This window comes from Symphalangus syndactylus, chromosome 13 (genome assembly GCF_028878055.3).
Source record: "Symphalangus syndactylus isolate Jambi chromosome 13, NHGRI_mSymSyn1-v2.1_pri, whole genome shotgun sequence".
NCBI lineage: Eukaryota > Metazoa > Chordata > Mammalia > Primates > Hylobatidae > Symphalangus > Symphalangus syndactylus.
In genome coordinates this window covers 58,721,470-58,745,658 of record NC_072435.2, presented here as the reverse complement: position 1 = coordinate 58,745,658, position 24,189 = coordinate 58,721,470, and the positions used below count along the sequence as shown (strand labels likewise).

The 24,189-nt window shown below is 54.6% G+C and overlaps 2 protein-coding genes across 8 annotated transcripts; one reads left to right on the top strand and one right to left on the bottom strand.

Annotated features, from left to right (window-relative positions):
* The first annotated feature begins 3,311 nt into the window (after window positions 1–3,311).
* Window positions 3,312–14,299, top strand: LGI4 (leucine rich repeat LGI family member 4). Of its 2 annotated transcripts, none has more exons than XM_055239613.2 (9): window positions 3,312–4,324; window positions 4,731–4,802; window positions 5,071–5,142; window positions 6,802–6,873; window positions 6,984–7,055; window positions 7,287–7,456; window positions 11,792–11,956; window positions 12,034–12,539; window positions 12,622–13,393. In XM_055239613.2, the coding sequence occupies exons 1-9, from the start codon at window positions 4,155–4,157 to the stop codon at window positions 12,676–12,678; spliced, it is 1,356 nt and encodes a 451-aa protein (XP_055095588.1). In that variant the 5' UTR covers window positions 3,312–4,154; the 3' UTR covers window positions 12,679–13,393. The 2 variants fall into 2 exon arrangements, with proteins under 2 accessions (XP_055095588.1, XP_055095587.1); XM_055239612.2 differs by having other exon boundaries at window positions 3,315–4,324; window positions 13,300–14,299.
* Window positions 14,300–14,483: 184 nt separating this feature from the next.
* On the bottom strand, window positions 14,484–23,150 carry FXYD3 (FXYD domain containing ion transport regulator 3). 6 transcript variants are annotated; one of them, XM_055239624.1, is made up of 9 exons: window positions 22,818–23,150; window positions 22,418–22,513; window positions 19,362–19,415; window positions 17,705–17,737; window positions 17,567–17,590; window positions 15,968–16,042; window positions 15,853–15,889; window positions 15,499–15,536; window positions 14,484–15,366 (listed from the first exon to the last, which is right to left on the bottom strand). In XM_055239624.1, the coding sequence occupies exons 3-9, from the start codon at window positions 19,399–19,401 to the stop codon at window positions 15,350–15,352; spliced, it is 264 nt and encodes an 87-aa protein (XP_055095599.1). In that variant the 5' UTR covers window positions 19,402–19,415; window positions 22,418–22,513; window positions 22,818–23,150; the 3' UTR covers window positions 14,484–15,349. The 6 variants fall into 6 exon arrangements, with proteins under 6 accessions (XP_055095599.1, XP_055095594.1, XP_055095597.1 ...); XM_055239619.1 differs by lacking the exons at window positions 22,418–22,513; window positions 22,818–23,150 and adding exons at window positions 19,527–19,610; window positions 21,397–21,469; XM_055239622.2 differs by having other exon boundaries at window positions 15,853–16,042.
* Window positions 23,151–24,189: the final 1,039 nt, after the last annotated feature.

The window sequence follows — 24,189 nt, the reverse complement described above, 5'->3', positions numbered from 1 at the left end:
GAGCTGGACGCGCCGCCCCCAGCAGGCTCCCCTCCCAGCCCCACCCCACCCATGCCCTCCCCAACCAGCAGCTGTAACTGGAGCTGGGGCTGGAGGGGGGCCAGGGGGCGGCCCCCAGCCCAGACTGCCCTGGCCCGCTAGGTTAACTCTCTCAGTTCAGAGAGAGGAGCAGCAGTCAGCCAGCAAGCAGACTGGAGAGGCCAGGAGGATTGTGGAGGACAGGATTGTGAACACACACACACATACACACACACACACACGCACGCCTCCAAGAGCTTCTGGGCTGAGGCGGCTGCCCCCTGGGAATTGGGTCCAGCCAGGGCCTAAGATCACCCAGCCTGACTTCTCAGGAGCCCATTGAGCCCCGATCCCAGTGCTCTGTGAGGTCTTTAACGTGGCTGTTTTAGAGGACGGGAGAGAGGTCTGTGTGTGTGTGTGTGTGTGCGCGTGTGCACACGTGCGTGCACTATCTGCTGCAGTGAGATCCCCAGAAATGCACCACACACACACACACACACACACACAGAATCCCAAAGACCCAGATATACAGGTACAAAACCAGACAAAACCACCTATGTATGTACATCCATAGAAGCAGACACACACAGAATGACACACTGATAGAGAAACGCAAAGACCCGGACACACAACCAGCACCTCTTATGCCAGTCGCAAAATACCCAAACAAGCATGTTTATGTCTACACAGACCCACGCACGCTCATGTAGATGGATGGCCACACAGAGATACAATCAAAGACATAGCCACACCACCATCTACACTCACAAACTGGCCACAGAAATGCATGCTTCTGTGAAGACCCACCCACAAATGGCCATACAGAAGCACACAAGTATGTGCACACCACACATAAATGCATTCAAAGATGCATGGCCAAACATGGCCAGGTACGGTGGCTCACACCTGTACTCCCAGCACTTTGGAAGGCCAAGGCGGGAGGATCACTTGAGGCCAGGAGTTCAACACCAACCTGGCCAACCTGACGAAAGCTCGTCTCTACTAAAAAATATACAAAAATTAGCTGGGTGTGGAAGCGTGCGCCTGTAATCACGGCTACTCTTGAGGCTGAGGCAGGAGAGTCACTTGAGCCCGGGAGGCAGAGGTTGCAGTGAGCTGAGATCATGCCACTGCACTCTAGCCTGGGCAACAGAGCGAGACTCTGTCTCAAAAACAAAAACAAAACAAAAAAAACCAAAGGTACAGACATGCAGTCAGCACTCCTACACAGTCCCAAAGATAGGAAGGCCAACAAGCTTGTGTACACACAGACAGATTTCCATGGGCACAGATACACAAGCAGAAACACCATCAAGGACAACCTGCCGCTCTCACACATACCCACAAAAGCAGAAACACATACACTGGTTCAAACCCTATGCTTGGGCAAACAGGCACATGGTTGGCCATGGTGACAGACGCGGAGGCTGACACACTTGCATGTTCACACATTCCAAAACCACAGATATGTATTTAACTCCACGCTTTCCTTCCACTGAGCTCTTGTCGGGGACAACACACCTGGCGTCCCCATGGGCGGGCCAGGTTTACAGGTCCTGGTGACAGGGAAACCTGGAATCAGGCCCAGGCACTGCACTCCTGGTTGTGTAAACTTGAGCAGCTCTGTGCCTCATTTTCACGTGCTCCAAATGGAAAAATCACTAAGATCACGTGTATAATCCTGGACAGTGCTCAGAGGTCTCTGAACTTGACATTGTCTTATGATTAACTTCATTTTTTGTTTGTTTGTTTGAGACCGGGTCTTGCTCTGTCACCCAGGCTGAAGTGCAATGGCACAATCATAGCTCACTGTAGCCTCCACCTCATGGGCTCAAGTGATTCTCCCACCTCAGCTTCCTGAGTAGCTGGGACTATGGGTGTGTGACACCACGCCTGGCTAATTTTTTAATTTTTTGTACAGTCGCGGTTTCACTATGTTGCCCAGGCTGGTCTTGAACTCCTGGCCTCAAGCAATCTTCCCATTTCAGCCTGCCAAAGTGTGGGATTACAGACATGAGCCACCATGCCTGGCCCATTATTATTGTCCTTGTCATCCTTCTCCTTGTGAACTGGACTGCTGGGCTGGGCACCCTTTGAGAGTGGGTTCAGATCCCTCTGTGTCCCTGGCACTCAGCTCTCCAACTTTACTTTCAGGGACCCTGTTTATCATACCCGATAGTCAGCAGAGGAAACTGAGAGCTGAAGGGCATGGCTCAAACCACAAGCTGCCGGGGTCTGCTCTTCTAGGACCTGGATCCGGAGCCCATTCCCAAGCCTCCCGACCACTGTAGGGTGCCCACCTTGTGCTGAACCCCAAAAGGATGAGTTGCCTCCATCACCTGAGTTCTCTCCACAACTGGGAAGTGGGTGCCACGATTGTCCCCATTTGACAGATGGGAAAACTGAGGCCACACAGGACCGGGCCTGGAACCCAGATCTGCCTGACCTCCAAGCTGTTAAGCCCCCTTATCCTACAACGAGGCTTCTGGGCGTGGGCGTCAGTGTCGAGAGAGACTGCATGCATTCCTCAATCACAGGGCGAGTCTCGTCCTCAGGCGATGAGGTGGTACAGCCCAGGAGTTAGGTTTAGAGTTGACTAGAGCCAGGAAACTAATCACATAACTTCCCTGTGCCTCAGTTTCCCCATCTGTAAAGCAGGGATAGCAGTACTGCCCATCTCACAGGGTGGCTATGAAGGCTGAGTGAGTATAAACATTACTACTATTTCATGTTAGCTAACAAGTGTCATTTACTTATGTTTCTTATTTAGTGAACAGAATCTATCCAAATGACTAAAATTTAGTCCAGATTAAAACAACCAATTATCCATCTGTCCATGAACTCTGATCTCCAAAGAAAGAATGCAAAGTAACCTGGAGCAGCCCTGGAGCCGGATGCCTGAGTTTGAATCCTGGCTGTGCCCTCAGCTGGGCAACCTAGAGTTCAGGTTCCCTGACCTCTGTCTCCACTTCCTTCAGCTGTAAAGTGGTGATGATGACAGCACCAACTTCAGAGGGCTTTGGCAAGATCAGAATGAGTTAATAGATGAGCTTTTAGGACAAGGCCAGGCTCAGAGTAGACGCTGAAGAAGGGGTGGCATCATTATCATCTTCTTCACCATCATCATTGTCATCATCATCATGTCCTCGGGTTGGTGCTGCCCCCCAGTGGGTGTTGGACACTCGAGGGTTAATTTCAGGGTAGGGGAGGGAGGCTAAGGGCTTGAGGCCAGGCAGAGGTCCTGCCGAGCATGACCACCAGAGGGAGCAGCTGGACCTGATCTGGCCCTACTGACAGCGCCCAATACACCCTCCTGGAGCCAGGGGAGGGGGCTGGCAGAGAGTGGCCAGGACGGGACGTCCCCAGCCCCCAGGGGCCTCTCCTCCCACCCTGCTCCAGTCTGCAGAGCCATCCGGTCCCCACCCTGGTGACATCGTCCTCCTGCTCCCTCAATAGGGTTGAGTGGGGAATCTGGGGAGGGGGCTGGCGGGAGTGGTGGGGCGGCTCCAGCCCTTAGTGGCCCCTCCCCCTCCCGTGGGGCTGTCCAGTCCCTTCCCCCAAGGCCGACCTTCTCATGGCCTCTGACCCCCTCCTCCTTCCCATCCTACTTTGCTGGGTGCACCGGGTGTCCAGCGAACCCCTTTTCCAAACCTTTAGGGAGAAGGGAGGTGGGAGGAGGCAAAGAAACTACAGGCAGGGAGCTGGAAGGGGGGCTGGGGGGGCAGGAGACAAGAAATCAAGACACCAGGCAGCGGGACACACACACACTCACATACAGTCACACACATAGGGGCCAACAGAGAGACAGCTACCTAAAGCCTGAAAGACTGACAGCAACACAGAAAAAAGAAACAGACAGAAAGAGAGACAAAGACAGAAATAGAAACAGACTAACACGCAGAGTCAGAAATACAGACAGAAAGACAGGGAGAAAGAGAAACAGAAAATTAGACACCAAAGGCATACGAACAGGGAGGAAGGCCGACTCAAAGAAAGACGGAGAAGAGGAGAGAGAAGCCAGGGCCGAGCGTGCCAGCAGGCGGATGGAGGGCGGCCTGGTGGAGGAGGAGACGTAGTGGCCTGGACTGAGCTGGGTGGGCCGGGAGAAGCGGGTGCCTCAGCGCGGGGGTGGGGGCATGGCAGGGGCAGGCATTCTGCTGCTGCTGCTGGCTGGGGCGGGGGTGATGGTGGCCTGGAGACCCCCAAAGGGAAAGTGTCCCCTGCGCTGCTCCTGCTCCAAAGACAGCGCCCTGTGTGAGGGCTCCCCGGACCTGCCCGTCAGCTTCTCTCCGACCCTGCTGTCACTGTGAGTGTCCAGCCTTCTGCATGCCCGAAGGTGGGGACGGAAGTCCTGGGACCCCAGAGGTTGGGATGTGGTGCCAGGTCTCCAGGGAAACAGGGGCCCATCAGGATCTCAGGAGATGGACAGCAAAGGCTGTCGGGATGCCTTGAAGAGGGGTGCTGGCATCTGGGAAGGAGCAGAGGGAAACCCCAGAAGGAAGGGACAGCATTTGGGGCCCAGGAGGAGGGTTGAGTGCTGTCAGGGTCCTTGTCAAGCCAGGAGGGCAAATGCCTGCCTCCTGTGGCATGCAGGAGAGACACATCCAGGGTCAGGGTGGCACGCTGGGGTCTCCCGGATGGCGGAAGGCTCTGGTTTGCAACTGGAGCATTGCTGTGGTGTCCCTCTCACCTACCACTGCCCACATCCCCAGCTCACTCGTCAGGACTGGAGTCACCCAGCTGAAGGCTGGCAGCTTCCTGAGAATTCCGTCTCTGCACCTGCTGTGAGTGGGGCCTGGCTGGGCCGACAACCAGCTCAAGGGAGTGGGCGTTTATCCACATGTGTGGGAGTGTATGCTCACACAGATGTCAGGTGGGCGTTCATGCATGTGTGTGGGGGTGTGTGCACGCGTGTGTGCAAAAGGATTTGTGTCCATGCACATACTCAAACCTGCGTGCCCATGCCTGTGTAGGCTGAGGGTGGAAGCCAGGGTTAAAATGTCAGATGGGGGCTGCAATTCTGGAAAAATTTCTTTCTTGCCCCCTTGCCAGCCTCTTCACCTCCAACTCCTTCTCCGTGATTGAGGACGATGCGTTTGCGGGCCTGTCCCACCTGCAGTACCTGTGAGTGAGGCCAGGGGATGGAGGCAGGTGGGCCTGGGAGAAGGAGGGACCCTTCTGTGGCTCCCAGAGTAGAGGGAGATGGGAGCTGTGGCCCTGAGGAGCAGGTGTTTGGATATCATGGTGGGATGATGTTGATAAAAATGGTGAACCCAATGGTGATGATGCTTTGGGTGATATTGACAAAGTTCTCCAGGCTGGTGTCAATGATGCTTATCAGTGTTGATTATCACCTCACTTCTCTGCTTCAAGATCTACAAAGGGCCCAGATAACCAGAGCCTGATTCTGGCTCTACCTGACTCATGGAAACCCAGGAAGGGTGTAAAGAAGTCAGAGACAAGAAACATTCCAAATGACCAGGAAACAACTCTGAATTAGGTAGTGGTGGTGATACTGTGGTAGTGTTGAGGGTGGTGCTGATGATTGGGTAGTGGTGGTGATGGTGGGGGCAGTGGCAGTCACAGAATGACAATGCTGGCATTGGTGTTGGTCATGGCGTTGATGATAATGGCAGTGGTGATTACCCTGTTGCTGCTGCTGACATGGGGTTTGTGGCATTATTGATGATGATGGAGTGGGGATGATGTTGGTAAAAATGGTAGCTCCAGTGGTGATGATGCTATGGATGAAGTCAATGATGAAGTTCTTGGGGCTTGTGTCTGTGATAATTATCAATGTTGTGGGGGTGGGTCATTACAGTATTGGTGTTGATGTTGGTGATGGCTGTGGGTAGGATGTTGGGGTTGGTATGAATGGCAATGTTGTTGGTACTGGGTTGGTGATGATGGTGAAGGTGTTGGTATTTATGGAAACTCTGGCAGTGGTAGTACTGGCAGTGGGCGAATATGTGCATTTTGGGCATAATGGAGATGTTGTTGGTGTTGGCAGTGTTGGTGGCACTCATGCTGATGTGTGTGATAGTGCAGCATTGGAGATGAGGGTGACAATCTTTTTGGTGTTGATCATGAAGGTTGTGTTGTTGGTGATGATTATCAGTGTTGTTGGTGTGGAGTTTGGTAATGATGATATTGGTGTTGGTGTTGATGGGTGTGGGTGGGGATGTTATTGGTGACAACGATGCTAGTGTTGGTGATGATAGGGGCAAGGTATAATGTTGGGGATAACAGCAGTTATTGGTCCTGGGGTTGATGATGGTAACACAGACATGGGTGTTGGGGATGCTGGCATTGGGTTGGTCATTACAGATGATGCTGGAGGTAATGTGGTGGTGTGGGTGCTAGCACTGGTGGTGATGATGGTGGTAGCAGGGTATGGTGTTGGGGATAATGGCAGTTATTGGTCCTGGGGTTGACGACAGTGATAAAGACACGGGTGTTGAGGATGCTGGCATTGGTGTTGGTCATTACTAATGATGCTGGAGGCATTGGTGGTGATTTGGGTGTTAGCACTTGTGATGGTGATTGTGGTGGTGGCAGCAGGGCAATGTTCACAGTGAAACTGGCAATGACTAGGGGCCAGTTTCATGGCTCCTAGAATTGATAGCTGGGACTTTGGTGAGGAGAGATTTTTGAGAGGCTTTTCCTGGGATCGTCCATGGTATTGGAAGAGAATTCGGCACCTTCCAGTGGGCCTATGGCTTTCATGGGGTGTGTTCCCTGAAGCTCAGTGGGCCTCTGCCTGACCCCAGCTTCCCTCCACAGCTTCATCGAGGACAATGAGATTGGCTCCATCTCTAAGAATGCCCTCAGAGGACTCCGCTCCCTTACACACCTGTGCGTGCCTCCACCGCCCCAGCCCTCCATGAGAGGCACCCACGCTCCACCCCCCGGGGAACACACGGCATCCTCGTGGCTGCTGACAGTGCTTTCTCTTCCTCCACCAGAAGCCTGGCCAATAACCATCTGGAGGCCCTCCCCAGATTCCTGTTCCGAGGCCTGGACACCCTTACTCACGTGTGAGGCTCATGGGGGCTGGGAATGTGGGGGGTTGGGGAATGTTTGTGTCGGGGGGGCATCCGTGCCCACTTCTGGTTGGCGGGCGTGCATTTGGCTGCAGTGGTTCTTACATATTTTTCTTACTACTATGGGGCCTCATCTCTGGGGACACTTGCCTGAGGTGGGGGCAGGAGCATGGCCCCCAGGGCGTGGAAGCCGGGTCGCAGCCCCTCCCCGGCCTCTTGCCCCAGGGACCTCCGCGGGAACCCGTTCCAGTGTGACTGCCGCGTCCTCTGGCTCCTGCAGTGGATGCCCACCGTGAATGCCAGCGTGGGGACCGGCGCCTGTACGGGCCCCGCTGCCCTGAGCCACATGCAGCTCCGCCACCTCGACCCCAAGACCTTCAAGTGCAGAGCCATAGGTGGGGGGCTTTCCCGATGGGGTGGGAGGCGGGAGATCCGGGGGAATAGCTGCCAGGGCCAAGGGGCTCGCCTCACTCCCTGCCCTGCCATTTCCCGGAGTGGGAAGACCCTGAGCAAGCAGCATTGCCTTCCTGAGCCCCAGTTTTCTCATCTGTAAAGTGGGGGTAATAAACAGTGATATAGGAGTGCCGTGGGAATTCAATGATACATCTTCACGTGTTCGGCATTTGGCGCCGGGCCTGGGACAGGAGGTCCTTATAAACGTTCACCCTTGTTAACATAAAAGCAACCACTTTAAAAATTCTTCGTTAAGTGCCAAGTATTGTGCTAAGAACTGCAGGTGCAGTGTCACCTCGTTTACGTTGACTCGCCTTTTCTATAAATAGATTTTGTTGCCTTTTAGGATACTGGGCAGTGCAGAGAGCACAGGAGGATGAGGCCAGCCCTGGGTCTCGCCCTCAAAGAGTTCAACGTCCACAGGAATGGAGGCCCAGACAGGACAGCCCAGGACGATCTGGGCAGGATGGGGAGGCCCAGCCAGAGGGGTCAGGGCAGGGATGGGGGAAGCCGTGGGAGCTGAGGGAGCCCAGAGTCAGGGCCAGGGCCACATAGAGCTGGGGGGACAGGAAGGGTCTTTACACAGATGCTTTTCTTTTCTAAGAGTTGGGGTCTCATTCTCTCGCCCAGGCTGGAGTGCAATGGCGCCATCATAGCTCACTGTAGCCTCAAACTCCTGTGCTCAAGAGACCCTCCTGCCTCAGCCTGACAAATAGCTGGGACTACAGGCATATGCTACTGTGCCTGGCTAATTTTGTTTAAACTTTTTTGTAGAGATAGGGTCATGCTACGTTGCCTAGGCTGGTCTTGAACTTCTGGCTTCAATTGATCTTCCTACATCAGCCTCCCAATGTGCTGGGATTACAAGCATGTGCCAACGCACCCGGCCACAGATGCTATGAATGCAATAACAACAGCAATAATTATTATTATCTATAACAATATGAAGGGGGCCTGCCCCTCCACACCTGTGGGTATTTCTCGCAAGGTGGAGACGAGAGACTGAGAAAAGAAATAAGACACAGAGACAAAGTATAGAGGAAGAAAAGTGGGCCCAGGGGACTGGCGCTCAGCAAGTGAGGACCCGCGCCGGCACTGGTCCCTGAGTTCTCTCAGTATTTATTGATCACTATCTGTACTATCTCAGCGAGGGGGATGTGGCAGGACTATAGGGTAATGGTGGGGAGAGGGTCAGCAGGAAAACATGTGAGCAAAGGACTCTGTGTCATAAATAAGTTTAAGGAAAGGTGCTGTGCTTGGATGTGCACGTAGGCCAGATTTATGTTTAACTTTACACAAACATCTCAGTGCAGTAAAGAGTAGCTGAGCAGTATTGCCGCCAGCATGTCTCACCTCCAGCCATAAGGCGGTTTTCTCCTATCTCAGTAAACGGAATGTACGATTGGGTTTTACACCGAGACATTCCATTCCCAGGGACGAGCAGGAGACAGATGCCTTCCTCTTATCTCAACTGCAAAGAGGCCTTCCTCTTTCACCAATCCTCCTCGGCACAGACCCTTTACAGGTGTCGGGCTGGGGGGCGGTAGGGTCTTTCCCTTCCCACGAGGCCACATCTTAGGCTGTCTCAGTGCGGGGAAACCTTGGACAATACCCCAGCTTTCTTGGGCAGAGGTCCCTGCGGCCTTCCACAGTGCATTGTGTCCCTGGGTAATCGAGAATGGAGAATGGCGATGACTTTTACCAAGCATACTGCCTGCAAACACGTTTTTAACAAAGCACATCTTGCATAGCCCTAAATTCATCAAACCTTGAGTCAATACAGCACATGTTTCTGTGAGCACAGGGTTGGGGCTAAGTTTATAAATTAACAGCATCTCAAAGCAGAATAATTTTTCTTAGTACAAATCAAAATGGAGTTTCTTATGTCTTCCTTTTTCCGCATAGACACAGTAACAGTCTGATCTCTCTTCCTTTCCCCCACAACATGTATATATAATATATATATAATTATATATACATACATAATTATTATCAGTGTATAATTATTATTATTCTAAGTGTAAGAAAGACATGTTTTTGGTCCGTGGGACACATAGAAGAAGGGATTTAACTTAGGGAGTCCCTCTTCATTCAAGTTATCCAACAAATGTTCACTGAAGTCCACTCAGTGCCCAGCCCTGTGAGAGGTGATGGTCCCTGTGGTTGGGGCCTGAGCCCTGGCCTTACAGGACTTACAGTTCTGGGAATTTGGGGGAGACGGACATTTAACAAACACTGCACAGATCAATGTGTGCTATACATTGTGATAACTACAAGGAGTGATGAGAGACTGAGGGTTCCTATGGGAGTCAGAGAAGGCTTCTCTCAAGTGGGGATGTTAGGTCTGGATGTGGCTAAGTGAGGAACAGAGGGAAGGGCTCTTCAGAGAGAGGGAACAGCTTGGCCGGTGGCCCTGAGGCAGCATAGAGTGTGCCCTGTTTGAAGATCAAAAGAAGGCAAGTGTGGCTCAGGGGTAGTGAGTGGAGGGACAGGTATGGATTTTGGAAGCCACAGAGAGGACAGGAGACTTTATTCTGGGCCATGGCAAGAATGGAAAGCTTTTTTGTGTGTTTGTTTATTTGAAACAAGGTCTCACTCTGTTGCCCAGGCTGGAGTGCAGTGGTACAATCACAGCTCACTGAAGCCTTGACCTCCCCAGGCTCAGGTGATCCTCCCGCCCCAGCCTCCCTGGCAGCTGGGGCTACAGGTGCACCACCACCATGCCCTGCTGATTTTTTGTATTTTTTGTAGAGATGGGGTTTTCACCATGTTGTCCAGGCTGCTGTCGAACTCCTGGGCTCTACTGATCCATCCGCCTTGGCTTCCCAAAGTGTGGGGATTACAGGTGTGAGCCACCACTCTCCACTGAGAGTTTTGAGCAAGAGGGGATTTGATAGCCATTTAAAAAAGATTCGCCTTTTAGGCGTGCATTATATGTAGTTTGGCTCATTGCTTCAACACTGGGACCTGGAAACAGGGCCTGGCATGCAGAGTGAAATATTACAGCCTAGAGTCAACCGTCCAGCTCCCCCACTAACAAGCCGAGGAGCCTTGGTGCCCCAGTGACCATGAAAGCCAACCCGCTGTCACAAACTCTCAAAATACCATGAATTAGGGACAGAGGGATCTGGAGTGAGCTGTCCAGGTGCATGGGGCAATCCCTGGGCATCATCCTTGCTTTCATGCTTGAAACCAGGTTGTGGCACACCCACGTGGTGGGAAAGGAGACCAAGTTGGGACAAGCTGTTTCCAGGTGTGGTGGCTCATTACACTCATCACATCTGCCTTTGTTCCATTGGTCACTCAGTCTCAAAACAGCCACATCTAACTTTCAGGGAGGGCGGTGAATGGGGGCCCCGGGATAATGCAGCCTCTAGCTGGGTGGCCTGGTGACCAGCTCCAGTCCTCTCTCCTGGAAGGTAGGAAGGATGGATTTTGTTGGATAACAGGCTGCCTGTGCCATTTAGCCTTTGTTTTCTCATCTGTGAAGGCGAAATCATAACAGAATGTACCTCATAGGGATGTTGTGAAGTTAAATGAATTAATCCAGATGCTGTTTCTAAGGGATTATTTGGTGATGCCACACAGCTTAGAAAATAAGGTTTATGGGCCGGGCACGGTGGCTCACGCCTGTAATCCCAGCACTTTGGGAGGCCAAGGCGGGCAGATCATGAGGTCAGGAGTTCGAGACAAGCCTGGCCAACATGGTGAAACCTCATCTCCACTAAAAATACAAAAATTAGCTGGGCATGGTGGCAGGCACCTGTAATTCCAGCTACTCGGGAGGCTGAGGAAGTAGAATCATTTGAACCCAGGAGGTGGAGGTGGCTCATGCCTGTAAACCCAGCACTTTGGGAGGTCAAGGCAGGAGGATCTCTTGAGCCTAGGAATTCCAGACCAACCTGGGTAACATAGCAAGACTCCATCTCTGCAAAAAATAAAAAATTAGCCAGGCATGGTAGCACACACCTGTAGTCTCAGCAGCTCAAGAGGCTGAGGCAGGAGGATTGCTTGAGCCTAGAAGGTGGAGGCTGCATTGAGCTATGATTGTGCCACTGCACTTCAGCCTGGGAGACACAGTGGGACACTGTCTCAAAACAAAACAAAATACCCCTCGACCCAAACCAAACAAACATCTACAGATCAAGATTCCAGTTATATGTCCCTATGAGGGGAGTACCATGAATGGCCCCCATTTCAGAGATGTAGGCAAACTGAGGCTCTGCAATGAGGACCTGGTGTTCTGGGGCCTGCCTGACTCTCTTCTCCACCCGCAGAGCTGTCCTGGTTCCAGACGGTGGGGGAGTCGGCACTGAGCGTAGAGCCCTTCTCCTACCAAGGGGAGCCTCACATTGTGCTGGCACAGCCCTTCGCCGGCCGCTGCCTGATTCTCTCCTGGGACTACAGCCTGCAGCGCTTCCGGCCCGAGGAAGAGCTGCCCGGTGAGCCCCCTCCCCGTCCTTCTGCCTGTCCAGCAGCCTGCCTGGCCGGCCTGACCTGCCTCCCCACCTCCCCACAGCGGCCTCCGTAGTGTCCTGCAAGCCACTGGTGCTGGGCCCGAGCCTCTTCGTGCTGGCTGCCCGCCTGTGGGGGGGCTCACAGCTGTGGGCCCGGCCCAGTCCCGGCCTGCGCCTGGCCCCAACGCAGACCCTGGCCCCGCGGCGGCTGCTGCGGCCTAATGACGCTGAGCTCCTGTGGCTGGAAGGGCAGCCCTGCTTCGTGGTGGCCGATGCCTCCAAGGCTGGCAGCACCACGCTGCTGTGCCGCGACGGGCCCGGCTTTTACCCGCACCAGAGCCTGCACGCCTGGCACCGGGACACGGACGCTGAGGCCCTGGAGCTGGACGGCCGGCCCCATCTGCTGCTGGCCTCGGCTTCCCAGCGGCCAGTGCTCTTCCACTGGACTGGTGGCCGCTTCGAGAGACGCACAGACATCCCTGAGGCCGAGGATGTCTATGCCACACGCCACTTCCAGGCTGGTGGGGACGTGTTCCTGTGCCTCACACGCTACATTGGGGACTCCATGGTGAGGCTGGGCCTGGGGGCGGGGGGCTGGCTTTTCAGCACCGACCCAATCTTGCACACTAAGCCTCTAAACTCTGACCTAGCCTCACATGCCGACCTTTGAACCAGGACCCCACCCCACACTGATGCCAAGACTCTGACCCCCTCAAGGCTGGCTGACTCTGAACCACTCCCCAGTCCCCGACACTGACGCTGGCCCCAACATCCTGATTCTACCCCCAGATGCTGGCTCTGTGACTCGGATGCATTCCAGACTTCACCACAGCCACACCTGTCCCCACCCTGACACTGAGCCCCCAAGGCTGACGCTGGGGTTAAGCCCTGCCCACTCTCTTTCTGGAGTGAGGTGCAGGCAGGGGAGGATTCTGAGTCTGGAAGGGCCCTGATCTGACTCAGATGTTCACAAGGTCTCTGGGTGGGGAACAGACTGGGGGAGCAGGGAGAGGAGCCTTGAGACCAGGGAAGAGGCTACCAGGATGGTCCAGTCGGGAGGGGATGGAGTTCAGCCAGAGGTGGTGGGAGAAATGTACAACTATAGAAGGTGAAACTGACAGAGTCCACGGCTGAGTGCTTCTGTGTGGGGCGTGAGGGCAAGGGAAGGGCTCAGAACTGCTTGTGTGTGGACGAACGGTGGGTGGTGACCTTTATGAAGATAAGAAAGCTATGGGAGTTTGGGGACCGACAGGCTTCTGCTTCCAAGCTGTTCCAGGGCCCCCAGAGACTCCCGGGACCCCAGGCCCTCACTGGCCACACCCCCACAGGTCATGCGCTGGGACGGCTCCATGTTTCGTCTGCTGCAGCAACTTCCCTCGCGCGGTGCCCACGTCTTCCAGCCACTGCTCATCGCCAGGGACCAGCTGGCCATCCTAGGCAGCGACTTCGCCTTCAGCCAGGTCCTCCGCCTTGAGCCTGGCAAGGGGCTCCTGGAGCCACTGCAGGAGCTGGGGCCCCCGGCCCTGGTGGCCCCGCGTGCCTTCGCCCACATCACTATGGCCGGCAGACGCTTCCTCTTTGCTGCTTGCTTTAAGGGCCCCACACAGATCTACCAGCATCACGAGATCGACCTCAGTGCCTGAGACCACCAACGGGACTCTGGCTGGGCATGGCTGGGGCCCCTGGATGGCCCCTTGGCTAGCCCCTGGCCCCACTTGGGGTGATGGCCCGCTTGTGAGCTGCTGACCATGGGCCACGTTCATCAGCCGCACGTCTAGGCCTTAAGCCCACTTCTTAAAGGATCTGCACCCGCGGGGGGACACAGAGGATCCCAGCCTACTGGATCTCCCGAGCTGCCATTCAGGTCTAAAGCAACATCTGGACATCTCGGCTGGGGAAGATTCCCCATCAAAGGCAACCTGGGGGGTGCAGGCTGGTGCACTGCATGGAGTAGAGGTGGAGGTCACGTGCAGAGCTCCATAAGGTCCGAAAGCCCCCCTCTCAACCCGCTCCCACCCCCGCTGGTCCCTCTGAAAGCACTGAGGGGTTGATGGCATTCCTTTCCCATTCTAAACTCCACGCAGCCAGTCGCTTTCCTAGAGAAGCGCCAACCTCGAAGACAACTCAGCGCTGGGCGGGGTCCCCTCAGCTGCTTGTGCGCATGCGTGCGGCCGCCCAGCAAGCTGTGCCTCTTGCGCCTCTTGCGCGTGCGCGGGGCACAGGGAGGAACAGCGGGAGGTGTCGCGGGGAGCCCGGTGCCCTCCTGGATGGGCGACGGAGGCAAGGACAAGAGTCCGAGCTCAATAAATGCGCTGTGCACCCTCCCCGCCCAGTGTTGTGGATCCTTGGGAGAGGATGTCCTGTGAACAGCACAGGGCGGGGATGGTGTCCCTGGAGCAGTGCTCGGAGCGGCAGAGGTCCCAGGGAGGCGTTTCCGCAGCTCATGGTCTCTGAGTGTGGGTTCGTGGTTATGGAGGGACTCAGGGGATGTTTGAGGGATAAAACGGCATGATGAGGGGACAAGTCACGAGTTTATTGTGGGTCTCTTTTTGGGTTCATGTCTCAGGACATTGGAGGAGATATTTTTGGGTGTTTTGAGTTTTAGGCATTTTGTGGGGTAGTTCATGGGAACATTTTGGATGCCTTATTAGGTACTGGGGAGTCTCAAGGGAGTTTGAGGCTTGTTGGAAGTTCTCACACTATGTGCTCATTGTATGTTATTAAGGGTAGCATAGGGAATTATTTAACTGGCTTGCAGGGACATTTGGGTATTTGGAAAGATCTTGGAATAAAGTGAGGTCTCGGGGGTGAGTGAAAGGATCACAGGGGTCTTACTGTTATAAACTGTCTGAACACTTCCATCATAGTAGGACGATCCTATGTCCCAGTTTTCCTGGGATGGTCCAGGGTCTACTGGAATGTTCCAGTGTTCCATCTGGTTAGAGCTCTCTTTCATTCCTTTTGGCTACTAGTAAATCCCAAATTGCATATGAGGTTCCCATGGCTGAGGAGGCAGAGGGCGGGCCTGTGCCATGTCCCAAGCCACAAGGGAACAGGCCTGTGGGCTTTTCCCAACAAGCAGGCTCAGCGCCAGCCTCTGTGTCAGCCTCCAGGGCACGCCGACCTTCTCATGGCACCCCAAGCCCCACCCCAATGCACACATAGGAAGTCTCCAGGCTGCTTGGGCAGAGGCACAATCATTTTAGATAAAAAATTGAACAAAGAGACCCTCCTGTGAGAGGTGAGATGAGGCCCTGCCTTGCAAAGGAGTCCCAGCAGAGGAGGAAGAATTCCGTCCTGGAGTTCAAGTTTCTGTGCAGACACAGGACCTGGGGACAGAGAACGGTCCTCCACCCAATTTCGGCTGGTCTGTCCTCATCAGTTTTGGGCTGAGCCTGAGGGAGGTGATGGGGTCCGTTTGTGAGGGTGGATTGAGTTCTTTTCTTTCCAGTGTGCAGGTGCATGGACACACACACACACACACACCACTTCCGTGTTCCCCTGAGCCCCATGCTGCCCCATCTTACCTGGGGTGATGAGAGGTGGAGTCTCCCCTGGACGGTGACTAAGGAGACAAAAGTGGTGAGATCTGTGTCCGCCCCCATTTGCCCTCTCCCTCTGGGTAGAGGGTTCTTAGCCTGCCCAGACATGTCTTCCTGGCTGCTTTTCCATTTGGGGGGTTGTGCAATCCCAGGGGCCAAGGCATTTCAGGATTTGGGGCCCCCTGGGGGTTACTAACTAGAAACAATGAACCTGGAAATCTTAGTGGCAGGAACTCTGCAGGGCAGAGCCCGGAGGCCTCTCCTGCTGGGAGAGTTAGCCCTTTCACCCTGAGAAGCGTCCAGCCAGCCTGAGGCGGGCATGCCGGAACAGTATCTTACCTGGACTTCTGGCCGAACTTGCATTTGCATTTTGCACCTGTTGGAGAGAGCTGAGTGGTCAGGGGAGGAGAGCCCCAGCCCCAGCCCACCTGCTTCCCCCAGCTCCTCCACTCACTTATGACGATGATGATGCCCAAGGCGCACAGAACCCCGGCGCAGATGAGCCCGCCAACCTGGAGGCTGTGCCAGTCTAGGAGGAAAGTGGAGGGGACCTCAGTGCCAGGCTGTGTCCTCTCCATCTGTCCCCCCATCCTCTTGACAAATACATATGGAGCACCTAGGATGCACAGGGTGCTGGGGACACCACCGTAAGAAAACAGACAAAATCCTAGGTGCTCACATTCTGGTTCACACACCAGCAAACAAGATCTGTCATGCAGGGTCAGGCAGAGATAAGTGATCTGAAGAAAAATAAGCGAGGTGGGAGATGGAAAGTCAGAGGGCAGGCTGGGCATAGTGGCTGACACCTATTAGGTTGGAGCAAAAGTAATTGCGTTTTTGGCTGGACACGGTGGCTCACGCCTGATATCCCAGCACTTTGGGAGGCTGAGGCGGGCGGATCACCTGAGGTCAGGAGTTCCAGACCAGCCTGGCCAACATGGTGAGACCTCGTCTTTACTACAAATACAAAAATTAGCCAGGCCTGGTGGCAGGCGCCTGTAATCCCAGCTACTCAGCAGGCTGAGGCTGGAGAATAATTTGAACCCGGGAGGTGGAGGTTGCAGTGAGCCAAGATTGCACTCCAGCCAGTCACACTCTGGGTGAAAGAGCAAAATTCTGCCTCAAAAAAAATAAATAAATAAAATTGCATTTTTGCCATTAAAAGCAGTTGCAAAAACCACAATTACTTTTGAACCAACCTAATATAATCCCAGTGCTTTGGGACTTCAGGAGTTCAGGAGTTTTAGACCAGCCTGAGCAACATAGTGAGACCCCATCTCTACAAAGTATACAAAAATTAGCCAGGCATGGTAGTGTATGCCTGCAGTCCCAGCTGTTCAGGAGGCTGAGGCAGGAGGATCGCTTGAGCCCAGGAATTTGAGGCTGCAGTGAGCTATGATTACGCCACAGCACTCCAGCTTGGGCAACAGTGTGAGACCCTGTCTCTAAAACAAAAAAAAGTCAGAGGGCAGCTCTTTTAGAGGGAGTTATCAGGGAAGGCCTCTCAGGGGGCTGCATTTGAGCAGAGGGAAGGGAGGGAGCCATGTGGTTCTATGGAAGGAAGTGTTCCAGGCAGAGGAACCAGCTAGTGCAGAGGTCTGAGGCTGGCAGTATGTCTGCTGTGTCTGAGAGGCTTGGAGCAGAAGGAGTGAGGAGCGTGGAGGAGGTGAGGGCAGAGCGGGGAGTAGGGAGCAGGTCATTGGAACCTGGAGGCCAGATGAGGGTTTTGACCAAATAGCTCACCACCTCCAGGAAGTTTTCTCAAGTCAACGCTTCTCCCAGCAGTTGATCTGAACCAAACAATGGCTTCTTGCAAACTGTCTTCACCTCTTGCGTGTGTCTATCTTGCTGGAATAGAACCTTCCCAAAGGCCAGGTTGCTGCCTCTAGTTCCTTTAATCCACTGTGTGGTCTGTTCAGTGCCCCCATCCTAGTCCCTTTCTATCTTTGTCCTGTGACGCTCACATCAGACCCTCACCCAACCCTGTATGGGAACCCTTGGCACCAAGCAATATGTGGGGTTGCGGGGAGGGGAATGGGGCACAGGCTCTCACCATAGTAGAAAGGACTGTTTTTATCTGCAAGGAAAGAAAAAAGATGATGAATCCAGGATTATAGCCAGGATGCAGGCCCCCCCACACCCAGGGGAGGATTTGGGGGTGGGATGGGTGAAAGAGTCCAGTCTGACTCACCTTCTGGGTCATTGGCATCCAGGACAGGCAAGCCTGGTGGGAGAAGAGGGGAAGGAGTGGAGATGGTGATGCCGGCCCTGGCCCGGGGAGTTTCAGGGGCCTTGGGAAAGGGTCCCCTGAGGGACAGGGGTCCTGTCACTGAGCAGCCACCTCATCCCCTCATATCCCAGCGTGGAAATGTGGACTCGCCCACTCAGCCCCACACCTCCGAGTCACGCCAGCATTCTGCCACCTGAAATTGGTTCTAATCTAAGAGGTTTTTGGCCACTGTTTGGTCTCGTGTTTCCAGACACATGGTTAATCCATGCCTCCTGCAGCAGCGGGGGACTTTTCTGGTCAAGATGACAGATGGTTTCAGTTCCCAGATTCCTGTTTCCCCAAGTCTGATCATACTCAAAGCCCATCCTTCCGCTTCCACCATGTCCTCACCCACCTGGTCTGGTGTTTGCACATCATTGAAAATGACTCACTATTATACACTTAAATAGACTTTATAGAAAATGTAATTTTAGATCACTACCCTGCAGGGAATACTAGTCTTGCCCTATGTAATGGATAAAAAGTGTGCCTGTAATCCCAAAGCTTTGGGAGGCTGACGCGGAAGGATCCCTTGAGCCTGGGAGGTCAAGGCTGCAGTGAAAAAGTAAAAAAGGGGCTGGGCACAGTGGCTTAGGCCTGTAATCCCAACACTTTGGAAGGCCGAGGCAGGAGGATCACTTGAGGGCAGGAGTTTGAGACCAGCCTGGCCAATATGGTGAAATCTTGTCTCTTCTAAAAATACAAAAGTTAGCCAGGCATGGCAGCACACGCCTGTAATCCCAGCTACTTGGGAGGCTGAGGCAGGAGAATCGCTTGAACCCGGGAGGTGGAGGTTGCAGTGAGCCGAGATCATGCCACTGCACTCCAGCCTGGGCAGCAGAGCAAGACTCTGTCTCAAAAAAAAAAAAAAGAAAGAAAAGAAAAGAAAAGGGAAAAGTGTTTGGAAGTTAAAGATGCAGTCGCACTGAGCCGAGCCTTCTACTTGAAGTTTTTAGAGAACTGGCGGGCAGTTAACTTCTTTCAGTGCTTTGAAGGTGTCATTTCATCATCTTCTAGCTTCCCTTATTTCTGTTTAATGGTCAATCAAGGCCAGTGCAGTGTGGCTCATGCCTGTAATCCCAGCACTTTGGAAGGCTGAGGTGGGAGGATCAAACTCAGCCAGGAGTTTGAGACCAGCTTGGGCAACACAGTGAGACCTCGTCTCTGCAAAAAATTTAAAAATGCGCTGGGCATGATGGCTGTGCCTGGAGTTCTAGCTGTGTAGGAGGCTAAGAGAGTAGGATCGCTTGACCCCAGGAGTTCAAGGCTATAGTGAACTGTGATTGCGCCATTGCACTCCAGCCTGAGCAACAGAGACTGCCTTTCAAAAACGAAAACAAAAACAAAAAAAAGAAGAGAACGAGAGAATGGGGAAGACGGTGACTTTGCAGCTGTGTGAGCCAGCTCGTCTTGTGTATCCCTGGCAATCACTAGTTTGACTTTTCTTACACTCAGGGAGATGCTGTTCTAACATTTACCACCTTCCCAGGGAGGTAGAAAAGCACAGGAGAGCGACAGAGGCTGGATCCCCGCATCCAGGGGATCCAGAGGAAAAGGCAGTCGGGAGATGGGTACTCACCTGCCAGGAACACAAGCAGGCCCAGGGTCACCTTCTGCATGTCAGAGCGCTGGCCTACAGGGGTGGTGGGAGGTCCGGCCTTAGCAGAGCCACTGGGAGGCTGGCCCTGTGCCTATGGCTGCGCAATCCTCCTCCCCTGCTCCCCAGGCAGGGTGCGCAGCTCACCCGGGGCAGGAATGCTGGCATCTCGCTGGGCTGAGAGATAAGCCACAGCCGCACCGTGGAGTGGGGACCGGGTGAAACTCGGGCCTGAGGCGGGAGGAGCCATAATAACTCACTGGACATGGACTTCAGGCTTTCTGTGAATCGCCCCGCAACCAAACGAGGGCGCCACTGCCCGCTGTTGTCCTCACTGGACAGATGGGGAAACTGAGGCTCTGAGAGGCGAAACTAGGTGCTCTAGCCAGGGAGTAGGATTTAAGCCAGGCCTGGCTCCCCAGCTGCTGCTCCTAACTAGGGACTGTCAGGGCCTTGGGGTGTTTGGGGAAGCAGGGCATTGGGGGCCAGGTGGCAGGAGGCCCGCTTCCCGGGAGTTTCTCCGTAGACAGCTCAGAGCCTGCCTGGCCCTGCCAGGACACTGCAGACTTCAGGCTGCGGACTGAGCAGGTTCTTCAAGCTGCTTGGGGTGGGGCCGTGTGTGGAGGAATTGACTTGAGGCTGGGACAGGGGGTAGAGGGGGACTCTACCTCCTGGCTGCAGCCCCAGCTCCATCTCTGTTCCCCCGAACCTCCTGCCCCTCATCCCACACCCATGCCCTTCCCGGTCCCAGCCCTGGCCCTGCCTAACCTGGGTCCCCAGCCCAGCCCCTGACCCTACCCTAGGCCCCACAGAGCTCCTGGTGACAGCAAACACTTTCTCTTTCTCAGGTAGACCTGCTCAGCATAAGGAACTCGTTTCTCTCTCCTTCCTGACCTGGCATCAGTCCTGCCCTCTCACCAGCCAAGCCCTAGCCTCCGAGCATGCCCTCCCCTGCCCTGTCCCTGCCCAAATGCTGAGTGCATAGTTATCATAATTGGTTTTTTTGTTTTTTGTTGTTTTTTTTTTGAGGCGGAGTTTCCCTCTGTCGCCCAGGCTGGAGTGCAATGGCGTAATCTCAGCTCACTGCAACCTCTGCCTCCTGGGTTCAAGCGATTCTCCTGCCTCAGCCTCCTGAGTAGCTGAGACTACAGGCATGTGCCACCATGCTCGGCTAATTTTTGTATTTTTGGTAGAGACAGGGTTTCACCGTGTTGGCCAGGCTGGTCTCCAACTCTTGACCTCAGGTGATCCACCCACCCCAGCCTCCCCAAGTGCTGGGATTACAGGTGTGAGCCACCACGCCTGGCCTAGTTATAATTTTGATAGCAAGAGCTGGCACTTCCTCCACCTTGCCCTGGAGTGCACATTGACCTTGCCGTGTTCTCACTCACTTAACCCCCCAGCAATCCCCGAGGTCGTCCACTATGTCCTCATTTCACGAACAGCAAAAATGCTGAGAGAGGGTGGTGCCCACAACCAATGGTGTGGGTGGTCCCTGCAGGTTGGCACAGACTCCTCCCTCTGCCTGCATACCCCAGGGCCTGGGAATCCTCTCAGCTTCCCAGTTAATTCCACATGCTGAACTCACAATTTTAGTTGGAGCATCCATTTCTTTTCCTTTTTTTTTTTTTTTTTTGTGGGAAGAAAGCCTGAGGCTTTGGGGAGCATTACTGAGGCCCAGGAAGTGTTTAGGATCCCCAAAAGTGTTGGGGGTTGGGGGGAGCTGGCGTGGGTGGGTGGGCAGGATGGCATGGTGGATAGGGGCACAGGTTGTAGGTGGACTGCCTGTGGTCTGAAGCTGTCACCCACGACCATACGAGTCCTGGTAATAACAGCACATGCTTATTGAGTGTCTACCCCACGGGGGCATTTTCTCAGCTTCCCACTTACTCACTCAATCTCTGCAGCTTAATGCAGGGGGGCACTATTATTAGCCCACATTGCAGTTGTAATCCTGTAACCCCTACAAATTCATCTTAAAGCCCTATGCTCTGTCGCCGTGGCTGTTGAGTCTCACCTCTTAAGCCTCTTTCCAGGGGCTCCTCCAAGCCACCTCTGGCCTGCAAGGCCCCACTACACCCCCTTCCCATGGTGTCATCCAGCCCAGACTGACAGATGGTATCCTCCTCGCCCCAGCCTCTGAAAAACAATGTCCAGTCCCACGCTTCCGGAGGCTGCAGGGAGCCGGGAGCTGGGTCTGCCCTCACATTCCCCATTCAGGCTGTTGTCTGAAGAGGCTATGGGCTGCTTCCGAACTGATGTGGTTGGTGGGCAGGTTAGAGAGGAAGGCAGCCCTGCAGCTGATGCTCTATCTACCTGCTCTGATCCTTCCTGGCCATAAGGTCCCAAGGCCGGCCTGAGGACTGTTTCCCCAACCAGCCCTCTGCTATCCCCTCTATGCCTCCATACCAGGGGAGAATGGTCTCATGTTCAGGGGTGGGTAGAAAGATCCTGCCCGCTCTGTGCTCCTGAAATCTCCCAAGCAACTCCCCATTTACAGCTTCCCCCAGCAGCTCCATCCGTTTTTCCTAGAGGTCTCCAGAATCCAGATCCCTCAATGTCTGGACACCCCGAGTCCACCAAGCACTCCTTATCCACCCAGATCCCTCAATGTCTGGACACCCCGAGTCCACCCAGCATTCCTCATCCACCCAGATGTCCCCAGTCCATCTACACACCCCTGGTCCACTTAGATACCCCCACCTACCCAGGCACGCCCTCTCCTCCACCCAGATATCCCCAACCCAGATATCCCTAATCTATGCAGACATCAGTCTACCCAGACACCCCAACCACACTTATCGGTCCTGCCCTCACCCCAGCTGGTTCAACCAGTCCCTGAGAGGAGAATGGTGGGGAAAGGGACATTAGGGGAAAGGACTTTCTCCTATCTCCTGGCTCCAGAAAAGCATTTCATAAGATTTTAGGCTCTTTAACAGCAGAGCTTCTATGTGGCGGGGTCAGTGGGCAGGTAGATACTCCCTAATTTAGGGGCAGAGCCAAGGAGGGCTTGGAGGAAGGGGGCCCCAGCTGCTCACCTGTGTGGTTCACCAGGCTGAGCAGAGGTTCTGGGAGAAATCGGGCTGCCAGGCGGAGTCCTGCCTTTATCCGAAGCTGCCACGCCCTAAGCAAACCTGGGCAGGTAGAAAACAAGTCAGATGCCCTAAGGCCCAGGGGCTCCATTCCTGCTCTTAAAGAGACAGCTTCACCCCCTCCCCAGCCATGGGCAGCAGGTTGCTCCCTGGGTTCACCAGGGCCACAGCAGCCTCAGGTGAGATGGATAATTGGATGGGCTGGAACGAGGTCCCTGGAATTAAGGGAGGAGCTTTCTCCAATCTCCTGTGCGCAGGAGAGGACCTTGAATGGGGAAGGTTCTGGGGTCTTTAAACAGCAGAGCCTCCAGGGCCATGCAGTGAGATGAGGCGTTGGTGTTCCGACCTCACTTCTTTTCCTTAGACAATGTGTTTTTCCTGGTGGAAGGATTGCTGGTAGTTTTGGGGAACTTAAAGTCCCCTTCCAGGCCACATCTTGCTGCTGCTACAATTTCAGGACCAGCAGAAGATGCTAGCATGACCAAAGTCAGGAGATGGGGCAGGGGTGGATATGAGGGAGCAGCTGGAACAGCAGGGAGGGGTAAGGGTGGGGACTCTGGGACCTTAGTCCTGGTCATAACCTGCTCCCTGCCCTGGGGAGAATGAGAACTGGCTCCCAGGCACCAAGCTGGAGTTTCCTAGCCAGGCTCTTTCCGTGGGTGCTGGGAGCCAGACGCCTGGGTCTACAGAGTGGGCACTGGTGGGGGCAGCTGCCTCCCAGTCCAGATAAGGCCCCCTGCACTGTACAAGGCTCCCTCCCCCTTTCCTCCCTGTCTCCTGCTCCTCCTCCTCCAGGCATTCCTTCCGGATGGGGTCTGTGCAGGCTCCCCCATGGTCCCAGTTGGGGGTGCCCCCTCCCCTCAATTCCGCCTTCTTAGACAGAGGGACTTTTGTCTGGGGGCTGGATGGAGAACAAGGATCCTTTGAGCGGTTGGCGGAGGATTGGGGTCACGGGGAGGGGTAGGGCCAGGAAAGGGGTAGCTCTGCCCTGGACACCAGCTGGACTCCAGGCGACCCCAACACCATCGTGGGGGCGGGGAGGAGGGCTGCAGGGCCAGGCCAGGGAGAAGCAGCTGCTGGGAGTGTGGAGCACAAGACAGGAAAAGGAGGTTTGGGTCAAGGCTCTTCGGGAAACTGGCATGCTGGGGGCAGAGAGAAGGACTCCCCCATTTGTCATCGCTGAGGGATGGGGGCGGGGAATGCTCACCCAGCGCTACACCCTTTCTCTATGTGGTTCCCTGGGGCAAGCTGTCGATCCCAGGCCCTAGACAAGGACAAGGCTCCCTCCTACCACCGTTAAGGCGGTGCCAGTTCCCATAAGGAAGGCGGGGGGACCTCGGGGTAGGGCTCTAAGCAAGACGTCCAGGAGGAGATAGAAACAGAAAGGGGAGGCCCGGAGGCCAACTCAGTCTAGCTAAGGGGGTCTTTGTGTCTGGGCGGATAGCGTCTCTTCCCCAGACCCTTGAAGCTTGTGTCTGGGACGACCCCTTGGTGGTCTTGGGAGTGGAATGGTGTCTCCCTCTGCTGGAGAGGCCGGGAACTGCAGGCATCCGAGAGCTAGTCGGGGTGTGTGCGGGGAGGCTGGGAAGGGCGGGGGGCGCTCTGCCCTTCACCGGAACAGGGTGAACTGGAGAACTGTTGTCTAAAAATCCTGCAGGAACACCCCTGCCCGTGGATATATACAGAAGTATTTCCCAGACAGCTTGCTAAGGGGAAAA